This window comes from Thunnus thynnus, chromosome 3 (assembly GCF_963924715.1).
Source record: "Thunnus thynnus chromosome 3, fThuThy2.1, whole genome shotgun sequence".
Lineage (NCBI taxonomy): Eukaryota > Metazoa > Chordata > Actinopteri > Scombriformes > Scombridae > Thunnus > Thunnus thynnus.
Genome location: NC_089519.1, coordinates 931,157 through 954,258, shown reverse-complemented (window position 1 = coordinate 954,258; position 23,102 = coordinate 931,157). Strand labels below are relative to the sequence as shown.

Below are 23,102 nucleotides of genomic sequence, written 5' to 3'. Positions count from 1 at the left end.
GATCCATTATCTTTGCCATAGTCATATAAAGTCAGACGTAGCTTTTTCTTTTCTTGAATTTATCTCTTGATCAATATTTGTGTCTCTTTTCTCAGACAACCAAGCCACGGGATCAACTCCATCCAAAGCAGCTGCTCCCGCGGCACGTCCCAAAGGCTCTGTCATAGATCTCACTGAGGACGATGATGATGTCCAAGGTAAGGTTGAGGTGCAATAAAATTGATTTTTATCTCTTGATTTGTTTTCTATACCTTAACATATTGAAAAGCAGCCTTGAGTGTTAAGATGTTGTACTTTATCCTCTCCAGTGACAGGAGTGAAGAATGCCACTGTTGCAGCTCCCTCACCAACCCAGCGTCCTCATCCAACCGTCAGCATTCCTAACAGTAAGACCACCACATTATATTGAGGATGTGAAAGGGTTATTTTGTGTCCAAACCATAAACTTGTGCTTGACAGTTCAGCCTGGCTACTGTGCACTATTCTGTTTTTTAAAAAATGGATGTCTAATTTTAAAAAAAAACATACTAAAGAAAGGCATAACATTTATATAATTTGTATTTATCTAAATGATACATCTAATTTTAATGTGTGCTTTGTCCACAGGTGCAGGAGCAAGATCGTCCCCGCAAAGCAATCAGAACTCTTCCAGCAAGCCTCAGTTGACAGTCCACCACCGCCCTCCATTGGTGAGGTTTTAGAACTGCATCTGGCATATTTTGCACAGAGCAAATGCAGTTTTGTAATTCCATAATTAATCTGTGATGTCCTGAGTAATTGTTATTTGCATATGATATTAAATGTGAAATCTGTGGATTGGCAGACCGCTTATAATGTCATTAGTCTAGTTGTCTTTGTCCATCAGACAGATTTTTGACTGTAAAAAGCTTCAGTGGACAGCTGTTTGAAGTTGAGAATGTATTTATATCAGCTTATGAAAAACATTCAGCTCTCACTTTCTGTATGAATGACAACTGGATGTTTTTTAATTATTCAAGAAATAGTGCTTGTAATCATATTTGCCAGAGTAACAATAACAATAGTTTTCTTTTTTATAGGACTCTCCAATGAAATCACGCGCTGTAACCACTACTACACCAAACCGGGGCTCCAGCATGGCACTGCCCCCTCTCCCTGTTGCACCTGCACCTCCACGCTTACCACCTGAGGCTGAGCGGACATCACACCCTCAGCAGCCTCAGTTGAAGCTGGTGCCAAGTCAGACCGGTATTGTGCTGTCCTGGTGCGTGGCAGAAACTGATCGGACCTGTGCAGCTGTAGACAGCTATCACCTTTATGCCTTCCATCAAGACAACTCTAACAGCAATGCAGCTCAGCAGCACTGGAAGAAGATTGGGGAGGTGAAGGCCCTTCCTCTGCCTATGGCCTGTACTCTGACCCAGTTCCAGTCTGGCTCCACTTATCATTTTGCTGTTCGAGCCAAAGACATCTATGGGCGCTTTGGCGCCTTCTGTGAACCTCAGTGCACAAATGTCATCAGTTCCAGCTCTAGCTGAACAGTTAAGAAATGGAAAAAATTTTTTTGCATTTGAAAGTTCATGACGCCTTTTACTTATTTTTTGTGTTAGGAACTCAAATATTGTGCGCTGAACACATACAGTATCTGTAAATATCTCTGCATAACAACTGGACTTCTGACTGACTTGGAAAATTTAAGCGGCAAACGGTTGGTTTTGTCTGTTTAATGTATGTAATGTATTTTTTGTGACTTAAGCTGTTGTATATAATTCAGTTACTTTGCCTCTCTACCAAGCCAGATATTTATGTTGTTGACTCCTGTTACTCTGACCCAGATGTCCCTTGCTTTACTTGAGAATAGGTGACAGGATTATCCATGTAAACACAGAATTGCACAGTAATGTATAAATGTGTTGTAGAATCTGAATGATAACTTTTGTAAGTTTTGTCTGGTAACCAGACTTTGACAAACACAATAAAGGGTTTTATTAAAGTCTTGGTTTACTAACTCTGTGACAAATTTTATCTTCTATAGTTTGGTTTGTAGTTCTTTATTACCACCAATCTACCACCTTGAATAGAACAGTGCCCCACAAAGACACTGGCACTGTGGTAACAGGATACAGAGATGTCTGTAAAAAAAAATGGAAAAAAAGTCCCATGTTTTGCCAGCTGAGATAGATTTGCAGTACTTTCAACAGAGGCACTGAAAGCTTTTTTTCCCCTTTGCATGGTGATCCAGATGAATGAGCTGATTTGCTGCAGGTTTGTATCCTTAAGCTGCTCTGTATACCTGGCAGCCAATGAAGAACCACAGAAATGCCAAGTTTATGCTGACACTAACTTCAGTACTCATTCCGGTTTGCACGCACAGACCACGAGAGGATGTCAGCATCTAGCATATTGGAGCATTCCTCTTTTGTTGCCTTAAGCAGTGAGAGAACAAACTGTTTGCCAAGATAGCCCTTTATTTTTAGTCAGTATTGTACTGAAAAGTATGTTTTTATTACCTTAGAATGAGCCCTTCATATCTATATAGGGTCCTCTTCCACTGAGCCCACCATGTTTCTACAGTAGCCCAGAACGGACAAACCAAACACTGGCTCTAGAGAGGGCCTTTCACATTTTTTGCGACCTTCATGGCCACCGTAGGTTCTCCTGAATGCTTCGAAGGGTGGGTGGGTGGGGGTACTCCGTTTGTTGCAACCTCACTGCTAGATGCAACTAAATCCTACCAACTGCACCTTTAAGGGTGGCAAATGTTTACCCTGAATGTGGATCTACAGGAAAGGGTCGTGGACTCACCATAATGAAAATTCATTCTTGGCATGATGATTATGCACAATAAATATTGTGTGTTCATGACTAGCAGATCTTGTGATATGGTCCTTTGAAAACTAAAAGGTTGACTGACGGTGGCATTAGAGGAAACTCAATAGACTTCTTCATCTGGGGAACTTGAAGCACTGAAAACATATCCAGTTGTCAATTAAGAATTTGGTCTAATGGTTGTGATGGTGGGATGATGGCTAGAGCAATAACTTTGTATTCAAATATTTAAAAGTGTTAAATATGGGGGCGCATGCCAGGACAGAGGCAGGACAGACTGCTAGAGCCAGTCAGGAGAATGGCCAGGAGACTTGAGAGACAGGTCAAATCACTTTGGGTTCCAGAGATAAAGGTGGCATCTGCTGAATGGGGATGGCCACATGATCCACAAAAGTGTCAATGAACCTAGCCACACAGACACACCAAAACCAAGGGAGAAACTGGATTGGACTGGAGAAACTGGAGATTCTTGGGGCTTAGGGGAACTGGTCTCTAGGAGGCTAAGCCCTGATTCAAGACCTCTGGCCTATATAACAGGAAACTGGGGGAAATGGCCATGAACTGCCATGAAGAAATGAGACAGACTGGGATTGAGGCACAGAAAAACCCCAGAGGAACAGACACTGAAACAGGCTCGGACAGATAGTCAAGACACTGACTGGGAGCAGGTGCAAGCACAGGATTTAACAGAAACAGGTGCATGTTTCAACTGAAGGGCCAACCCAGATTGAGGAACATAGAAGACAAAGCAAGGAATGGTCACAGGCACACAAGCAGACACAAGTTGTGGCAGAAACTGACTCAGACTAAAAGCCAGGTACAGGCATTGGTTCTGAAACAGGTTTGGCTGGGAAATGGCAACAGGCCCTGACAAAGGGGGTAGTACAGACTGACTCAGGGACAGACTGACAGAGGAACAGGGGCAGATAGATTGGCAGACTCTGACAGAGGTAGTGGAGCACTGACCTCACTGACCTGACTGCCGAAGACCAGGGGAACTGAACTGGAAGGTAACAGAGAAGTTCACTTCCAGTAACTGAAGAGTTGAGATACAGAAGACCCAGCTGACTGCAATAGAGCAGGGGAGATAGGCCAACTAGATGACTGTTAGGGTGGTATCTGGTTGTCTGTAAGGGTGGCCAACTGGATGACTGCAGGTGCAACCTACAGAAAGGCTATGGAGTGGTTGACAGCAGAAAGACTGCTTAACTGAATAGTGGAGAGACAAAAGTGGATCCAGGAGTGCTGCATTTATGTAAGCCCTGGAAGAAGACTAGGCAAGAGCTCACTAATGATGCCTGCTAGAACTCATGTGGGCCCTCCTGCTGATCCACTGAAAGCTTGACAGGCTTAGAAATCTGACTTTGTGAGGTAGGCACCAGGTGTGCTAGGACTGAAATGACAGGGAGAAATAGGCTAATGACTTGCCAACATGGAAAAAGGCAAAAGACTAGCCTACGGAACCTGGTTGTGTGGGAAACAGGCAGAGAGTTTCCGAGCTAAAACACAGGCAGATACCAAGCCAGCTGAGGTTCTCCTGTGGACAATCTCGGACTCAGCACTATGTCTTTCTAAGGAACTAAGCCCGTGGGAGGCTTCAAGGTTGGGCTCTACCAGCCAAGGCAGGGCCTGTGTCAGATGCACTGACCATGTCATGGGGAAAGCATCCAAAACTCAAGGGTGAAAGGCATTGGCAGATTTGGGGATTCTTTTGAGACCCCAGATGAGTGATGAGTGTTGGAGGTCACCACCTTAGATGGGGAGAGAGGGTCACTGGATGTTGCTAAGAGGAAGGCTCTGATTTTATAATGTCCCATTAAACAGCAGTTCAGAGTATTCAGCTTTCTTGGTGTCTTGGACAATGCACCACACAGGGATTATATGGTCCTGCTGGGGGACTTTAATGTCCACCTGGGCATTGACAGAGGAACCTGGTTGGGATTGAGTGATAGGAATCATTGACAAAATAAATGTTTGTTGAACCTTCCAGTTCAGTTCAGTTCCCCTGGTCTTCGGCAGTCAGGTCAGTGAGGTCAGTGCTCCACTACCTCTGTCAGAGTCTGCCAATCTATCTGCCCCTGTTCCTCTGTCAGTCTGTCCCCGAGTCAGTCTGTACTACCCCCTTTGTCAGGGCCTGTTGCCATTTCCCAGCCAAACCTGTTTCAGAACCAATGCCTGTACCTGGCTTTTAGTCTGAGCCAGTTTCTGCCACAACTTGTGTCTGCTTCAGTTTTTAGTCAAATTGTTTGGTGGGGCTCACACACAGACACACTGAAGTCTGTTCACTCTACTGTAGGTCTTGGGGAGTACCAGCTAACTTACTGGGCATGTGAAAAAAGATTGTGTGAAAGATCATTGTCCATTGTTTTTTTATGTAAGTTGATGGCTTTGCTTCTGCATTCTACTTTTCAAATTGCTGCTGCAGCTCAACGTGTGACCATGGCAACTACAGAAACCACTGCAACGGAAATGATACCGGAGCTGCTCTGTATTTCACTAATATGCATATCTGATTTTCCTGAATTATACACATATTTACCAGCAGAGAGCAGAAAGATTAACAAACATTTATTTTGTCAATGATTCCTATCACTCAATCCCAACCAGGTTCCTCTGTCAATGCCCAGGTGGACATTAAAGTCCCCCAGCAGGACCATATAATCCCTGTGTGGTGCATTGTCCAAGACACCAAGAAAGCTGAATACTCTGAACTGCTATTTAATGGGACATTATAAAATCAGAGCCTACCTCTTAGCAACATCTAGTGACCCTCTCTCCCCATCTAAGGTGGTGACCTCCAACACTCATCACTCATCTGGGGTCTCAAAAGTATCCCCAAATCTGCCAATGCCTTTCACCCTTGAGTTTTGGATGCTTTCCCCATGACATGGTCAGTGCATCTGACACAGGCCCTGCCGTGGCTGGTAGAGCCCAACCTTGAAGCCTCCCACGGGCTTAGTTCCTTAGAAAGACATAGTGCTGAGTCCGAGATTGTCCACAGGAGAACCTCAGCTGGCTTGGTATCTGCCTGTGTTTTAGCTCGGAAACTCTCTGCCTGTTTCCCACACAACCAGGTTCCGTAGGCTAGTCTTTTGCCTTTTTCCATGTTGGCAAGTCATTAGCCTATTTCTCCCTGTCATTTCAGTCCTAGCACACCTGGTGCCTACCTCACAAAGTCAGATTTCTAAGCCTGCCTGTCTCCTCTCCACCTGTCACTGGCATTGATCAGGCAGCTGGTCAGTCCATCATGGGACAGCCAAACAAAAAACGAGATAGGTCTCCCTACTACCGTCGCAGAATGTTGAAGGAGGCCATGATCAGACAGTTTGGAGGTCTCCCCTGCCTTGGGCCAGCACAGAACCATTCTCCTAAGAAAGACCCCATCTTCTCACCACAACACTTGCCTGTCCAGACCACCCATCCACAGCTAGTGAGATCGTTGCATTCTGTGGTCACTGAATATGCGCCGTTTTGTCCTGACAGCACTCAGTCTCTATTCCTTTGTCCACTCTTCTCCCCTACTACATTGATAGCCGGCAATCCATAATCAGAAGTGTTTGTTTCTTCAACACAGCCACACACTGCCTCCCTGGATCCACAGCCCCTGTGATCCTGCCAAAGCTCCAGGGTCTAATGCCTCCACTCCCAACCTCCATTGTTCATGTGGGAGCAAATGACAACAATCTGAGCTAAATACACATAAATGCTGTTTAGCCACCTCTCAAATTCAGAAATAATGTTTATGCAAACTTTCATCACTTTACATGTGTTAGCTCAGACTGGCTCTCTACCATAATTTATGTGTTAAAAATCATGTATATTTGAACCGCTAGGCTTGCCATATCTGTTGTAGATTCTAGGAATGCTCGTTTTGTTTTCTGTTTGAACACTATATCCTTGTGCGAGACATGGAGACAGCTGTTACTGTCTCACAGACCAACAAACCACCAACGGCTCCTTCTACCCGGGTGTTTAAAACAAACAAACTCTCCGTACTGAAGCCAGCAGGCAGCAGGCAGACTGGAGCAAGCGGGTAGGTATGTTATGTTACATCCTGTCATATCTATTTGGAACACTCAGAATTTGTAAATCTGAACCCATAACCCCATGATCAGTAGGGCTGATCACTCAACCCCTCTCGTCAATCAGCTCAAGATCCTAACAATTTTTAACATAAACAAATACCAAACTGCATCAGCCTGCTTCGCTTCCTTTCCCTTGTAAAGCATTTTTCCAGCCTGCTGGAGATGTACACAGCTATAATACAATACATGCCAAATGTTTACACCTCCCAATATTCCGTACTGGGCCCTGTCAATTCCCTATTAGATATAGGGGGGCTCAGCTGTGGAACAGTTATATTCAAATTGCATTTCAGTTTACTTCTCTCAAGAATTTCAAATATAAGTTTAGGACCTGTCTGATGAGCCAAACTTAACCATTCAAACTGATCATATCTGATTATGATTGGCCTTTCTCTCCCTCTCTGTCGTAAGGAGTTGACTTAACACAAGTTTGCTTCAGTAAACATGAGAGCATCATGTGCACATGAGAGCATGTGTGCACGCACACTCACTTGCGCACACACACACACACACACACACTTATACATTACACCAAAACACACACACCCTCATCACATTATTTTACCTGTTTTGTTTCTTTGCTTGGTTTGTGCCGCCTACTTTATGTTTGCTTTTGATTCTGTGGTTGCTTGTTTGTTTATTTTTGTATATCACATGACTTTTGTATCTGTTTATAATGTGTAATGAGGTGAGATTACTCCCATAAGCCTCTAGGGGTTTTCTAAATCTCACCTGCACAATTTGTTTCTTCTCTTCTGTTGTGTTGTTTTATGCTGTTTTGTTTGTACTGTGCAAATAAATGAAATAATAATAATAATAGTAACAATAATAATAATTTGAAAGTTTTTGTTGTTTAGTAAATGACATTCTGAATGAATTTTTGCTTTGATTCTTTTGAATTGAATAAGTAGATATATAAATACTTAAGTTTCACTAGCTAAATAGTTATGAGTATGCATATTTAGAATGTTTTTTCATTGTTCAACACAAGCCATTTCAGTAGAGGCATTAATTATATGACAATAAAACAGAAATAATTTTTTACACTTTGTAGATGTTATACTGGCATCATTAAGGTCTTTGATAATACGGTAGTCACTTTCAGTCCAAAATGGCGGAGGCGTAGCTCTGCTGCATGCATGTATAATATATGTAAGAGCTCCTATAGTACATCCATGCTCTGCTGGTGCTGATGTTGCAGTGGAATGACCAATTAGCTTTCACAAAAGTGAAGCCAATGCGGAAGTGACTTAAACGTGCATTCTCTCTAATGACCAGCAGGGGGAGACTCCACTGGCTCCAAAAAGAAGTCTGTTTGAGAAATAGGGTCATTTTCTATGAGAAAATGACCCTATTTCTCACTTGATTTAGTACCTCAGTAAACACTTACCTAAGGAGTTTATGTCTCAATTGCTAGTTTCTTCTTCAATACATCTTGATGTTCATTTTGTAAATTATGGTCCCATTTAAAGTAAAATAGACGATAAAGCAGCATATGCTTTAGGGCGTGGCTACCTTGTAATTGACAAGTTGCTACCACAGTGACAACGTTGATTAGGTATCGTAAACATGGCTTAACCACAGATTCACAGTATCAGCGTAGCCGTCGCCATTTTAGTGTGTTTTCAGCTCGTGAAAGTTAATTGTAATAATTGTCGTCTTAAAAAGTCTTGTTCAGCGTTTGGTTGTACTAAAAGACCCTCTAAGGTATCGGATGTTCAGTTTTCCGGTAAGTATATTTTGTTTTAATGGTTTTAAGCCTGTTTTTCCAATGCTAATGCTAACGAAAATTAGCATTAGCATTGGCATTATCACAGCTCACCATAGACTGTTAATGCACCGTACTAAACAAGCTAGCAGCTAGGGTTAGCTTCACCGTCTCGTCCAGATATGGTCACTTCTGACTCCAAAAATCGAAGATGGCAGCGGTCAAAATGCCGAATTCGAGGCTTCTGTGGTAAACCGTTTTAACATTCAATAGCTAGACTAGATCCAGTTGTTACTAGTCATAACTGAAGTCGGCATTTGCTGTAGGCGAAGAAAGAAAAAGCCCGCCAGTGTGGTCACTAGATATCATACTATGCATATTCTAAACTCAGGCAGTGGGGTCAGCTGAGTGATGAACTCACATCAAACTGGGCAGTTCTGATCAAATATTAATCAAGATTCTGCTACTGCACTGAAAACTGCATTCTGGATAGGTAGAATTACAATTATGGATATCTACAATATTCATACACATTCATGTCCACAATTTTATTTTTCCTTGTAAAATTGCAGTTTTATATCCAAAAATACAGTTTTACTAGTCAAAATCTATTTTTGGATATTCGAAATTACATTATGGATATATGAAATTAAAATTGACCAGTAACAATTGTTTTGTAGACATCTGAAATGAGAGTTTTTCCTTGTAAGAATTCTATTGCAGATATCCAAAATATTCATTCTGGATATCAAAAATGTAATTGTGCATATCTGAAATTGAAAGCCCAATACACATGAAGAATGATGTTATGGATATCTGAAATGTTCATTTTGACTAGGAAGAATTGAATTACAGATACCTGTAATGCACATACAGTCTAGCTATTAAATGTTAAAACAGCCACTTATACTTTTTAAGGATTTTTAGAGATCTTAAATTTATTTTTGACTAGTACAATCAAAGTTGTAAAAATCTTGAAATACAATTTCTACCACTAAGAATGTTAATGTGGATATCTTTAATTACCATTCTGACTAGTGAGAATACGATTTTGACTAGGAGAAATACTATTTTGGATATCTAAAATGTAATTACATATAGGAGTGTGGTTCAATTAAATGTTAAAATGGCTTGCCATAGGCTTCAAAGTGGGAGCCCACAAAGCAATGGTGGATGTCATGGTGGCTACGTCCATCATGTTTTACAGTCTATGGAATGGACAGATGAATAAATCAGAGTTTGGAGGATGATATATGACATAAACTGACATGTGCGCCATTAAATAATGATGTCAGACAAAAGACAAAGTAAGTAGCTAGAGGAGCTCTTCATTGAAGTAAAAGTTTTTAAAGTTGACATTGTGTTGTTTTAACCATCCAGTTTCTGGTGCTGCTGCTTTACATTACAGTAATGTTAATGTAGCTCGATAGTTTGGATAAGTTGACTGCTGATGCATTCCCACCGTGTGTTGTTTGTCTTCTACACCATACAAGTTAAAACTCTGCTTCATGCTCTGTCAGACTTTTTAAAAGGACTTTGTACATTTTCAGGGTGAGTGAAAGAATCAGGAGAGACGAGACAGAAATGAGGAAGAATTTTGTTGGAAGCAAAACAAGGAGTGTAAAGAGGAAAGAGAAACAGATGTGAAGCAGCCCAAGTGTCAGGTGATGGAGAGACACAAACAAATTCAACTGGTAAGGAACTTACACCAGTGTCTAGATGAATTACTGGTCTATAAGTATTTTAAAGGCACAATCTGTTATCCAAATGTAAACTTAAGGTCATACCCAACAAACAAAACACAAAGCTGCTATAAAATGACTTACAGATCAACACACAACACAACAATGATATTAACATGATGTCTTCTAAAGCTGTTGTAAACACAGCACTAAGATTAATAGTTCAAAGTGCTGTTCATATTTATTTATTTTAAATATTTAATAAATATTGTTAATAATATTAATTAATTATTAATAATTATTATTTATTTATATATTTATATTGAAAAAGACTTTACAATTAGGGATGAAAAGAATGAAATGATAATTAACAGGGAAGTAATGGCTTTAGTAAAATGAATTAATTGAATCATTTCTATGTTGGATCTGTTTGGATGCTATCAGCTGTCTGTTCTTCTGAATTCTACATTCTGCATTTGCAAACAAAAAGAAAAAAGTAAATTGTTTTCATTTTTACCTGGACAAGTGACTTTTTATTTGAACTTTTGGCGTTCCGGTCCCCGTGTCCAGATAAACGAGGTCAGTCTATCTGATCATTGGCCCATGTTGTTTTCCACCTCAGTCCCCTCCAGGACTCCTAAAGCCAGTCTTCCAGGAGACTATTCCAGGTCTGTTACCAATCTTGAATACTGTGACCAGAAGAACTGGTCACAGTATTCAATTCCACTTGCACCAATATTCTTGACTCCATTGCACCTTACAGAGTTGGAAAAGCAAAAATCAAAGGTCAGCCCTGGTTTAACTCCATAACTGGTTTGGTTAGGCAGGAATGCAGGAGAGCGAAGCATAAATGGAAAACAGATAAACTCCAAGTGTCATATCAGCATCTGAGATACTCTCTGGCTAAATATCAACAGTGTGTCAAAGCAGAGAGAACCAAATATTTTTCTGATACCATCTTCAAACATGCCCATAGAGCCAAAGTTTTATTTAATGGAATAAATACAGTACTCAACTCTGCAGTCATAAATTCTATGATCCATCAGAGTTAAGTTTCTCAGTTCTCATCAACTTTGAACCGATTTCTTTCTCCTCTTTGACACATATTATCTCACATATGAGCCCTAGTACATGTCCCTTAGACATTATTCCATCATGCCCACTTAAGAAAGTGCTGGACACTGTTGGGCCTAGTATTTTATTAATAATTAATAGCTCCCTTGTCAATGGCTATGTGCCAGCTTGCTTTAAACATGCTGTCATTCACCTTTTAATTAAAAAATCTAACTTAGATCCGTCTGTTCATAAAAATTACCGACCAATCTCATAGCTCTCGTTTTTATTCAGAATTCTTGAAAAAGTAGTTTTCTCCCAACTCATCTCTTTCTTGGACAAATTCAGCTCGCTGGAAAATTTCAGTCGGGTTTTATGACGCTCAATATCACAGAGTCCGCTCTCCTGAGAGTAACAAATGATTTGTTCTCATCTTTACATTCAGAAAATTATACTATTTTAATTCTTTTAGATCTCTCAGCTGCCTTCGACACAGCTGATCACTCCATCCTCTTGGACCGCCTTCAGCATGTTGTTGGCATTCAGGGACAGCCCTTCAGCGGTTTACCTTGTACCTCCGAGACTGTTAGAATTGATAATGTGTCCTTTTCCTCTGCACCCATCTCCTGTGGAGTACCACAAGGCTCTATATTAGGCCCTATTGTAGTTTTCCTATATAAACTTCCTTTGGGGTCTGTTTTGAGAAAATATATCTCCTACCATTGTTATGCTGATAACACCCAGCTGTACCTCCTGCTGAAACTTTGTGATCCATGCAGTTTTAACTGCCTTCTAAATTGCATTAAGGATGTAAAATCCTGGATGGCAAAAAGCTTCTTTCAGCTAAACCAGAATAAAACTGAGGTCTTCATCTTCGGCCCTGCAGACAACTCCACAACCACAATCAATGCCCTCGGGCTTCTGTCATTGAATGTAAAGTCCCACACAAGAAGTCTTGGTGTTATCTTTGATTCTGGCTTAAAATTTGATAAACAAATCAACTCAGTTGTCAGTAGTGGCTTCTTCCATCTTAGATCACTTGCAAAGTTAAAATAATTCCCGTCCATTAAAGATGTGGAGACTATAGTTCAAGCTTTTATTTCCTCTCGCCTCCACTACAGTTCTCTCTATGTAGGAATCAGTTAGTCAGCCCTATCTCGCCTGCAGCTGGTTCAAAATGAAGCAGCGAGACTCCTCACTTGTACCAAGAAGAAAGAACATATCTCCCCTGTACTGGCCTCTCTTCACTGGTTACCAGTGAAGTACAGAATTGATTTTAAGATTCTTTTATTTGTTTTTAAAGCACAGCATGGACTGGCACCAGGTTACATCTCTGAACTGCTCATCCCCTATTCCACCTCCAGATCCTTCAGATCTGCTGACCAATCACTGCTCTGCATTCCATGCACTCAGTTAAAAACCAAAGGTGATTGATCATTTTTATGCATGTACTCATAGAAGTGGAGTTACATCTCAGTAAATGATGTCTCGTATGTGCTCCTCCCTTCAAGTAAAAGCCTCCCACATGGGCCTGAATCTGTACGCTAGCAATGCAGACCCCACTGTTAACTGGTGAAAGAGGTCAACTTCCCATGACCTGGTGGTCCCACAACCTCATCACACTCTCCTTACTCAAAGCTGAAAATGACCACTGAGCATCAATCAGACCCAGATGATGGTGCCCCCACAGACTTTGCACCAAGCATCAGAAGTGGAGGTGGAAAACCAAGACATGGCTAGACAAATGTCTTCCGTTGACATGCGCCTTGAGACCCACTGAGTCGCATCACACAGCCAATGAGCCAGCTACTGAGCCATCAAAGGAGTGCCCTGGGCTTTCTAGGCAGATGAAGTGTTGATGAAGACTTGCTGAGGCTTTATGTATGGTTAATGTAACAGCATAGCACACAAGTGAAATAGTAGGTAAATGGCTACTTGAACACTTTTGTCTAAAGCGCTTTATAATTTGTCAATCATTCACCCTTTCACACACATCAAACCACCAACCCTGTGGTTAGTGGACAGCAGGTTCTACCTCCTCAGCCACAGCCGCCCCATGTGAGTGAAGGCGCCTTTCCCCCTAATCCTGGAATGGAGGTGGATAAAAAGTTCTCAGGTAAACAATCCTGGGCCCGAAAGTGGATGTGATGATGTGGAGTTGAAACAACGGGTTGGACTGAAGCACCGCCTCACCCCTATCCTTTCTGATAGACCTGCAGGAGGAGTGAATAAAGCACAGAGGTCCCCCTCTCTTGGCAGAGAGAGAGATCTCATCTGCACCAGGTGGGCAAACTCATCTACTCCTAGTGGGGGAGCATCATGGAAAGCTTGCCAGTGGTTGATGACATACTCTGCAACACCTGAGAGTGACTGAAGATTCAGCTCCATTGTCTAAGGTTGCTGAGTGAAAAAGAAAGCTGAACAGCATGTGCACTGGTGCACCTATATTACAGTGCATGGTTGCTTCCTCCTGATTGGACGGTGAGAGCAGAGATCTGTCTCACGGTGCTGAGGCAGAGTCGCAATTAGAAAAACAAATAGCAAAGTCCATCTGAGGGCAGAGAACATACAAAATAGAACCTCAAAGTTTAGAGGTTGATCGCATTACGTATGTAAAACCTTAATATGTAAAGTAACTGGTAACCATAACTGTCATATAAATGATATGGAGTTAAAATGCAGTGAAGTACAAACTGCTGCACTACATCTGTAGTCTTTTTATATTTCAATCAGAGTAAAAGCTAATTATTTTGTAGTAATTATGTTTTTCCTATAGTTGATGTAGATGATGTTGGTGTAGATGGAAGCTCTTACATAATGAGATGATTGTGAAAGTGTATTCAGTTTCAGATACATTGTAGAATCTATGGATCCCAGTTTATACATTTTTTAAATAGAAAATATTTTGTAACTTTAAGCATTCATTAACTAAAGGCTGATATACAGTAAACTTATTATTAGAGAAATTTTCACAGTATCATAGAAAACATGCAACAACCAGTATTGTTTACATAGATGACAATCTCCACATGAACTTCATCGCTCCTCATTTAAAGATCTATCATGCAACAACAGAGGGAGCTCTTGCTTTCTTTATGGAAACACTTTTCCTGACAATTGTTGCAGCAGCTCCTCTTTACTGTAGCATCCTTCTAATTCAGAATCCTATAGAGGGACCCACCTCCACATCTAGCTGTCTGTCTCTGGCTCTCTCTCTCTCTCTCTCTCTCTCTCTCTCTCTCTCTCTCTCTCTAGGAGGGGGAGGAAAGCGAGTGAGCGCAGTTTGAGTTGTGCTCTGCGCTTTATGCCAGCCAGGGGTGTGTTTCGGCTCCACACACACTGTATCTCTGGGTAGCAGCACCCCACCATGCAGCCAGCCTGAGTGCCATGTCTAACAGCTGTGTTGGCAAAGGGTTACAGCTCATCTGAAGGGAAGGTAGCATCTTGCTTTGAGGAGGAAAGAAGATAAAAGAAGACTGACCAGTTGCAGAGAGAGAGAGAGAGAGAGAGGGGGATAAAACTGAGAGCCCCCCCCCTCGCCTCACTAAACAGAGCAAAAACGGAAGGCTTTGGAGTATTCAATTTTTTCTTTCGTTTTATATTTTTCTTATTCCTCATCGCGGTGCTGGGAGGTGCTTCATCTTTTCATATAGTCTCTCTCTCCATCATTTGCCTTCTCATCTATTTCTCCATCTACCTGGTGTATAATTTCCTTTATTTATGAGTGAGAGAAAGGAGAAAGGAGGGAGTTTTGTTTTAATTTTCGTCCTTTCTTTCCTCCTCGCCACTCTCTTACCAAACCATATCATACCTGTCAGACCCTCCTTGCCATTTCATCTCTTAACTGCTGCCATCAGTTCATCATCCCCCACCCTACGCCTCTTTCTGTCTCTAAAGTCTGATGTTTTATGAACTTGGATGATTTTTCTTCAAAGACAACTAAAAAAACTCCTCATGAATGACTCTTTTTCCCTTTTCCTTCTCTTTTGGTCCCTCCACACCCATTTTCTTTGCATCACACTCTTGCGGGATTCTTAAATGTTACTCTAGGTAGGTTAACTATCGTTTAGTGTCTGTCTATCTGTCTGTCTGTGTGTATTTGTGTGTGCTTTACGTATACATAAAACACACATTAACACACACATGCACTCGCACACTAAACTATGCCTAGAAGAACAGTGTTCAGTGAGTGGATATTGGTCTGGTCTCACACCGTCTTCACACCCTCCTACTCCTCATCTGTTCTTCTCATCGTTGCAAAGCGCGCCCATCTTTAATTGTTGTCATTGAGAAATCTTTTTATCTGTCCACATGTCATGTCCCCTTTTTTCATCTCAAAGAAGACATGGATTTCTTTGGCAACCTGTTGTAAAGTAACATGGGAAGAGGGAAAATGAGAGAACATTTCCAGGCACTTTGGCGTCATTTTATTTTTAATTATAATTTGGCAAAGTTGGGGCGATTTAGTCTAAAGTAAATAATATTCTCTTCATGTTATTTATTGTGCTGCATTCAAAGTTAGCAGCTAATGGCCATCTCAAGTCATTAAGAGTGTTTCCCATCTCATGCTTGATTTGTGCTTATTTCATTGTGCCAGTCCATCAGCAGCCATTAGTTCTTTGACTGTCTCTCAAACAACAGCCCCCCCCCACCCCCCCCCCCACACACACAAAACCAGAATACACTCCTTATCATCATCAGAACTGAATTTTTGTGCTTCTGCATTTTTCAATTTTCCCTTCTCTCAATTCGATGGTTTTCATCCAGAACTGGCCATATTTCATTCCTGAAGCCCCCACCTCCTCCCCCCACCCCCCCACCACCTCCACTTGTCTTCATTCTCATCCTCAATCAGGCAGGAGAGACCGGTTGGCATTAGTTGGATGTTGAACAGTGGATTAAGCGGGTAAAGCCTTGCTGTGGAATGGAGGTGTTCTAGATAGTGTGTGCAGGTTGTAGATAGAGACAGACTGATAGACAGATCAAAATAGATAGGACCTAATATCCCCATCACATCACTACCCTCCTCTTTTCTTCTGTCACATTTTCCTCCTCTCTTTATGTTGTGTTTGATGCCTCGTCTCTTCTTCTCAATGCCACACCTTTTTTGGGAGCATTGCCACTGTTAGTCTATTCTCACTAAGTTTTTAGCCTTTATATATCCACGGACATCTAAGTGAAATATTACAGCCAGTAGCGTAGGCCCACACCAGCCACTTTAGCCTCCTTTGTCTTCTGGACTGATAAAGGAGCTTAGTAAACACCTCTTTTCTTTATTGTTCTGAGAGTGGGATGTCATCATGAAGGAATATGAAGGACCACTCGTTTTGCTCTGTCTTTGCTTTTGTGTCTCAACTCTGCTCCTCTGTAAAACATCTCCACTACCGTCTATAAATTATGTGTTACAGAAAAGAGTTAATTAGGTGAGTAGTGAATTAATATAGCACTCACTTCTTCGCAACTGAGTGTATGTATGCACATGCATGTACAGTAAGTGTGTGCACTGAATGTGTGTGTGTGTGTGTGTGTGTGTGTGAGAGCACAGCAAGAGTGTGCATGTGTTTGTGTGTGTGTGCATGCTACTGATGGAAATGCATTCTGCATGAACTTTGATCAGCAGGTTCTCTGTGAAGGGTATTTTCATATCTTCCACCACATTTGCTTGTACTGTTAAACCTTTTTTCACCCTGCTGTGACTAATTGGTTGTTTATCAGGCCAAGCTTTTTATCTTTATCCATTTTTCTTTATATGAACTGTTCTATCTCTGTGAATTTAATGCATTATCACATATCTCAATGGGAATATAAGCAAGAGAGATTTCTCACTCAAGGACTATTTCTAATTCATGGCTGAAACCGATCTAAAGTAACGTCTCTCTCCATAAGCTTACATAAGTTGACTCACTCAATTAGTCTGGTGCAGTGTGCAGGTGCATGCATTCACATGCATTCATTTTAGTCTCCTTATTGTGCATTTGAGTTGGTTGAGGTTTGTTAACCAATGCTGTGTTGATACCCTCCTCTTCCTCCATTACATTTCTTCTTGTTTCCTGTTCGATGGATCTGCCAACAGATCTCTGGAAATGAACAGATCTCTGGAAATGGATCACAGATCTAATGTGACTCATACACCAGCATTACTGTATAAGACTCTTCAGCATGACCTTAATGAGTACACTGTATACTATAGATGACATACTAGGCTGTATGTTTCAGAGTGCATCATATATTGCTTATCATGGGTGATGGCTGCTGTGTTAGCTTTTCCACAACCAGAGGCCCAATGCTTCACTAGAGAGGATTATTCTGACAGCAAACAGCAACTTAACAAATGCATAATTATCCTAAAGATGATTAGAATGCACTATTACAAAGAACAAGAACAAACTGAATTGACTCTTTAATTGTTTAGAGATAAAAAGTAAATGATTGGAGATGAGCTAACCTGAGTCAGTATGTGGTACGGTTGGTTTAAGATTGACTTCCTGTTAGCCAGAAGCAGACATCATTCTGACTTTAACAACACTTTTTATGTAAGTGTCATAAGACATTCTGCATGTCACTTCATATTTTAAATAGCACCAGATGTCTAGACATTGCTCATAGGCAAAGTTAAAACAACCAGGGTCTAAATATTCTCCATTAACAGGGTGAGAGTGTGGCCCTTTAGCCTGAAAGTTTCAGGTTGATTTTAACTGAGCGCCTTTATGTCCAAACAGCCTGAATGATTTAACACGTCTTTCACATGGCTGGTGTAGTGTTGCCACACTGTGAGCACAAAGTTGTTTAAAAGGGTCCTGACCACCTCTTAGGTTTCAGTTTAATGAAGGATTTATGTTCCAAAGAGGAATCATTAAAACTCCTTGAAGGTTGTTAAGATCTTTAAATGCCGTACACATTCAAAACAAAACAAAACAAACAAACAAAAAACGGTTCATTTTGTGTCAAAATATGATTTGGAGCAAAGTATCAAAGCACATAAAGGCCAGAATTGATGACACTAGAGAGTTAACTACATTTGCATTAAAAAAAAATTGCATAAAAATGTCTTTGTGGAGTAACGTACTCCAAATAACATCGTTTTAAAAGTAACCAAACAAATAAACCATTTTCAGTTGCTTTATGCAGAGGTTTGTTTAAGGATACGCTGTATTATCCTGCATGAGTCAAGCTATCAGTGTCATTTTAATACTACTATGAGAGTCAAAGATAATTAGACTTTGAAGGAGTCAGAGAGAAAGATGGATTTTTGTAAATAAAATTTGCTGAATGAATAATTCATTACACTGCCAGACAGGATTAAAATTCTACACATGCAGATATCCTCTGACAATTTTCCTAAGGCTAAATAGTGTATACCTACATTCCCGACTTCCTCAAAATACCCAGATAAACACACGCGAGACGTCCCTCCGAGCATATACATGTTAGACTGAAGACACTTTCCTTCATCACTAAAGAGGTCAGAGAATTCAACTCAAAACTGTTTTTATTATCTGTTAAAGTGTAAATTATGTCTCGATAAATTGTTTCATGTTTTGGTTTGTAAAATGCCAGAAAATGAAGAAAAATATCCAAAAACCCAAAGATATTCAGTTCATAACGTAGAAAACATTCACATCTGAGGAGATGGAACAAGATACATTTTCAGCATAAAAATACTTCAATAACTTATCAGTTATTAAATTAGGGGCAATTAATTTTCTGATGATCGACTAATTGATTAACCAAAGTTATCTTCAGCTACTACGCTACACCAGTAAGTCCAGAAATGTTGAAATACATAAAACAAATAAAGAATTGTACCTCTGTGAAGTTATGACGTCATTTGATATTTTAGTAAACACCAAATCTAAAGTGAACGAACTCAAATGCTCGTTTTTACTCTGGTTTCCTTTTTTTCACATCGAGTTAAACTTCACATTTCACTTTTTTTTATCTTGGGACCAAAAGTTAAAATTGACCCTAATTTACCATCTTAATATCTACATTAGCTTGTTATGTAATGCTATATTAAAATGCACACATATAAAGCACCTCAACATCAACAACATATACAACACACAATATAAGCCAATAGCAGCGCAAGAGAAATAAACATTCAGAGATAAAATCCATCATTACGTCTATTTGATTATTTTTTATTGTAATATTGATATATATATATATATGGGGATACAGTAAATTGTCTGGAAAACTCATTTGAGAAACTGTTTGAAGATTAACAAAAAAAGGCAAATATAGCAAATTAAGTACCTGACAAATCACGGTACTTGATTAAATTGGTGCAGCAATCTCATAAAAAGCCAGTTAAGCCAATAAGCCATAAAGCAGCTCATTGAATTGCCCACAATACCCCGATATAAGCAGAGATAGAAAAGAAGGGATACGTTGCTATAAACAGTATGCTAATTCATATATTCTCACAGGACGACCTTAATATACATATCAGGATATAATGTCAGGACCCGCTGCGGGTCAGGACCCGTAGTTTAAAAACTCAGGAATGTTACTGGATGTAGACACAGCAGCTCGACTGAGTTAAGCCTTGACCTCAGAGGCAATTGACTTGTGTACACAGTGGCATTCAGCCTTTACCAACAACACATCCATCTACAGCCATACTCTGCCATCTGACTCCGTCCTTCTCTTCTTCTCCCCTTCAGACTGATGAAGAGAGGAGCGCAGAGCGGGCCAGCCAACCGATGATCATGACTGGCTAGGCGAGCGAAGGCAAGGAGCGAAAGAAAGCCAAAGAAGGAAGGAAGGAAGGGAGGGAAGAAGAGGAGTACATACACACTGCTGCTCATCTCCTCATCTCCACGGCAACCGTGTTCACACACTTCTGGGAGGAGACCTAGGCGAGCTGTATCAACAGCGTTGGAGGAAAGGGGAAAGAGAATCGGATGGGAAGAGGCGAATGAAAGAACATCCCTTCATCACCTTCCATCCATCATGTTTTAGTTTTGTTTACACGCAGCGCTGACATTTTGAGTTGGTGGCCAACTTTTTCAAGATCTTTTTGGTTGTTTTTGCCCCTTTAAATGTAAAACCATAATTTCTAAGCTATTAAATGAATGATTTAATACTAATTACTGCACATTTTGTACATATTATTACACTTTAAAAACAGTCGTCATCAACCCTGCTGCTGCACCCTCACACTGATAACGCCCCAGCTTCGCCCATCTCCACCCTCGCCCTGCAAGACCCCCGTCAGTCTTCTGTGCGTGACTTCATCTGTCTGCCAACCCTTCATCCGAGGCTATGAGAGGAGGAGTTGAATCCCAGATCACTCCATCATGCCAGTTCTGAAGAGTAGAGAGGAGATCCGGGCTGGCAATGTTCAAGGTAGGCCAGCGGTTTGAGTAACTGGATTGTATTTGTGTGTCTGTGAGCAGTTTCTGGAAATGTTCACTGTGCTGAAGTTTTGCCTCAAATTCTCATATCAGAAATGGTTTATAAAACATCAGAAAACAGGAAATGCCTGTCAGGCTTTCCCAGAGCCAGACCCAAGATGAGATCTGTTCAACAACTGTCCAAAACCCAAAAATATTTAGTTTCAAATGATGGAAAATGCAGCAAATTCATACAAGTGAGCAGCTGGAGAGAGAGAGAGAGAGAGAGAGAGAGAGAGAGAGAGAGAGAGAGAGAGAGAGAGAGAGAGAGAGAGAGGTGACATTTGTGCTTGATAATTGACTTGAACCTTTCGCCGTCCTAATAATTTTCTGACTAATCGTTTGGCCTCTAGTCCTGGTAATATCATATCATTTCCTGTGTTGACTCATCGCCACAACTGTTAATATGAAACAGTCGTGAGTGTTTGTTTCTTGTTTGTCCTCTAACTCAACCTCACTTTAATCACCAAAACTCTCCTCACTCATGATAATATCACATCATGTCAACCATCAGAGGAGGTGGAAATAATGAGCTGAAGACAATCTACAGATGTTTCATGTTGGATATTAGATAATACGTTATTGTGTAATTTGTGATGACACATCTGGTGCTGCTTGAGATAATAGCTTCAAGGATCTGCTTCATGGAAAACATGAAGAGAAGCATTTTTATCACTTCATAACATTATACTCTAGATGTGTCTCAGAACAGAAGACCTGTGTAGGACATGTGTTTAATTGACTTTCATAGTAAAACTTTATTAGTATATTTTAGTTTATTTGTAAGTGTAGAAACTCGACCCATGTTTGGCTGCTCTCCATTTTTTTCCATTGCGAGCCGGAGAGCGAAGGGAAGAGAAGGACCAGAGGATGAGGAAAAAACATTCATAGTGCAAAAGAAGAAAGGACAAATTGTCTTTTTTTTTTTTGGTCACACGCTTGTTCTGGCTGCATTGTGAGCGAGCCCAGTGTTGAGATAAGGGATAACGAGGCACTAGCTTCAATAAGCCCATCAAACCGACGAGTTGTGCTGCTTCACAAGGGAAAACAGGTCTAGACAATAGTAACGGTGTAAAGCTAGAGAGTGGGGAAGCTGGAGCCTATTTTATTGCTGAGCTTGTGCTCCTTTCAGCAGCAGCAGCTCAGGAGTTTGACTGATAAAAAGGCACATTTAAACGTTGGAGGGGCGTGTAAAGATAATGGAAGACTTGTCTAAGAGGACGAGAGGAGAGATAAAGCAACATCATCTCTAAAGGAGAGTTCACACATGACATTGAGAACACTTTCAGGAGCACAGACTGAACTTTTAGACCCATGAAAAGTGTGTTTGAACCTTTACACTTACTTCTCCTCGCGTGTTCCAACAGTTTTGAAACAGGAAATGTTCTGTCACAGTGTCCGGCTGCCGCCAACCGATTAGTCTCTCGGTGGCGACGCGGATTAGATTCTTGGCTGGATTTTTTTTATTTTTTTAGCTTTTTGTGAGACCAGTTTATACCCACAAATCTTAAATAAGCTTTTCCACATTCAGCGACTCACAGGATCTGATGTAACTGTCTAATTATGATGGGCGTCTTTTTTGAAGCGTGACTTTAGAGGAGGTGTGTGACAGCTGGTACGTTCCTCCTTCACAACACAACAGCTTCAACACCGAACAGACCTGCTGTTTTCCCGCTCGCTTACTCGCATATGCTGCACAGACACGGCGCTCTACAGTTCCCGAATTCCTCCGCACAATATTTCACTCAAAATTTCACCCTCCCGCCCCCCCCCCCCGTCTCAACAATCGGGTCTCAGCTGACACTGCGGGCTTGAAATGGCTGCATGTGAACTGTGTTTCGAGGGCAGATTTTCCATCTGAAAGAAGAAGGAGAGAACATGACAGCGAGCGAGCGAGGGGTTAAGGCGTGGCAGACAGAAAAAAAGAGACAGACAGGCGCAGGCGGTGAATCCAGAGGGAGCTTCTCTGACAGTGGATGAAGGAAGCAGCTTTGTAGACAGATGTAGCTCTGAGTGCGTAAGCAACAAGGCCTAGGAGGGGCGTGCGGTTGCAGCAGCGTCGTGATGCTGGCTGCATGTTTTCGGAGAGTGGGTTGGGTTGAGGGGATTAGTGGATCTGAGCGCTGGCCTCTGTTTTGATCAGTGGACCGTGAACAGAGCGGGAGCAGTGAAGTGCCGTGAATATAGGGGCGTCGAGATGTTGACGCTGGGGCTCGCAGACAGCCGGCTGAGTCAGTTTTGGATACGAGCCTCATGTGACCAGCTTTACAAATGTTGATTGAGTCGTTGAAGGATTACAGGTGCTGAGCAGCCTGCTGTTTGTTGTTAACGAGAGCCAGAGAGAGAGAGAGAAGTAGTTACAGAACGC

At 41.2% G+C, this 23,102-nt stretch overlaps 2 protein-coding genes across 5 annotated transcripts in view; both read left to right on the top strand.

Annotated features, from left to right (window-relative positions):
• The window catches only part of atf7ip (activating transcription factor 7 interacting protein), a 32,282-nt gene extending 30,310 nt beyond the window's left edge, over window positions 1-1,972 (top strand). Inside the window, exons 13-16 of the mRNA XM_067586004.1 lie at window positions 96-197; window positions 309-386; window positions 607-689; window positions 1,059-1,972. Coding sequence (XP_067442105.1) covers window positions 96-197; window positions 309-386; window positions 607-689; window positions 1,059-1,517 — 722 coding nt within the window. The 3' untranslated portion in view covers window positions 1,518-1,972. The remainder of the gene's footprint in view (window positions 1-95; window positions 198-308; window positions 387-606; window positions 690-1,058) is intronic.
• A 6,278-nt stretch (window positions 1,973-8,250) lies between these two features.
• Window positions 8,251-23,102, top strand: part of grin2bb (glutamate receptor, ionotropic, N-methyl D-aspartate 2B, genome duplicate b) — a 99,933-nt gene continuing 85,081 nt past the window's right edge. For 2 of the 4 annotated variants that reach the window (XM_067578915.1, XM_067578917.1), the window contains exons 1-3: window positions 8,251-8,622; window positions 10,152-10,295; window positions 20,003-20,687. In XM_067578915.1, coding sequence (XP_067435016.1) covers window positions 20,679-20,687 — 9 coding nt within the window. In that variant the 5' untranslated portion in view covers window positions 8,251-8,622; window positions 10,152-10,295; window positions 20,003-20,678. Of the gene's footprint in view, window positions 8,623-10,151; window positions 10,296-10,720; window positions 11,070-20,002; window positions 20,688-23,102 lie in introns of those variants that run through there. The other 2 variants (XM_067578918.1, XM_067578916.1) reach the window with 2 other exon arrangements.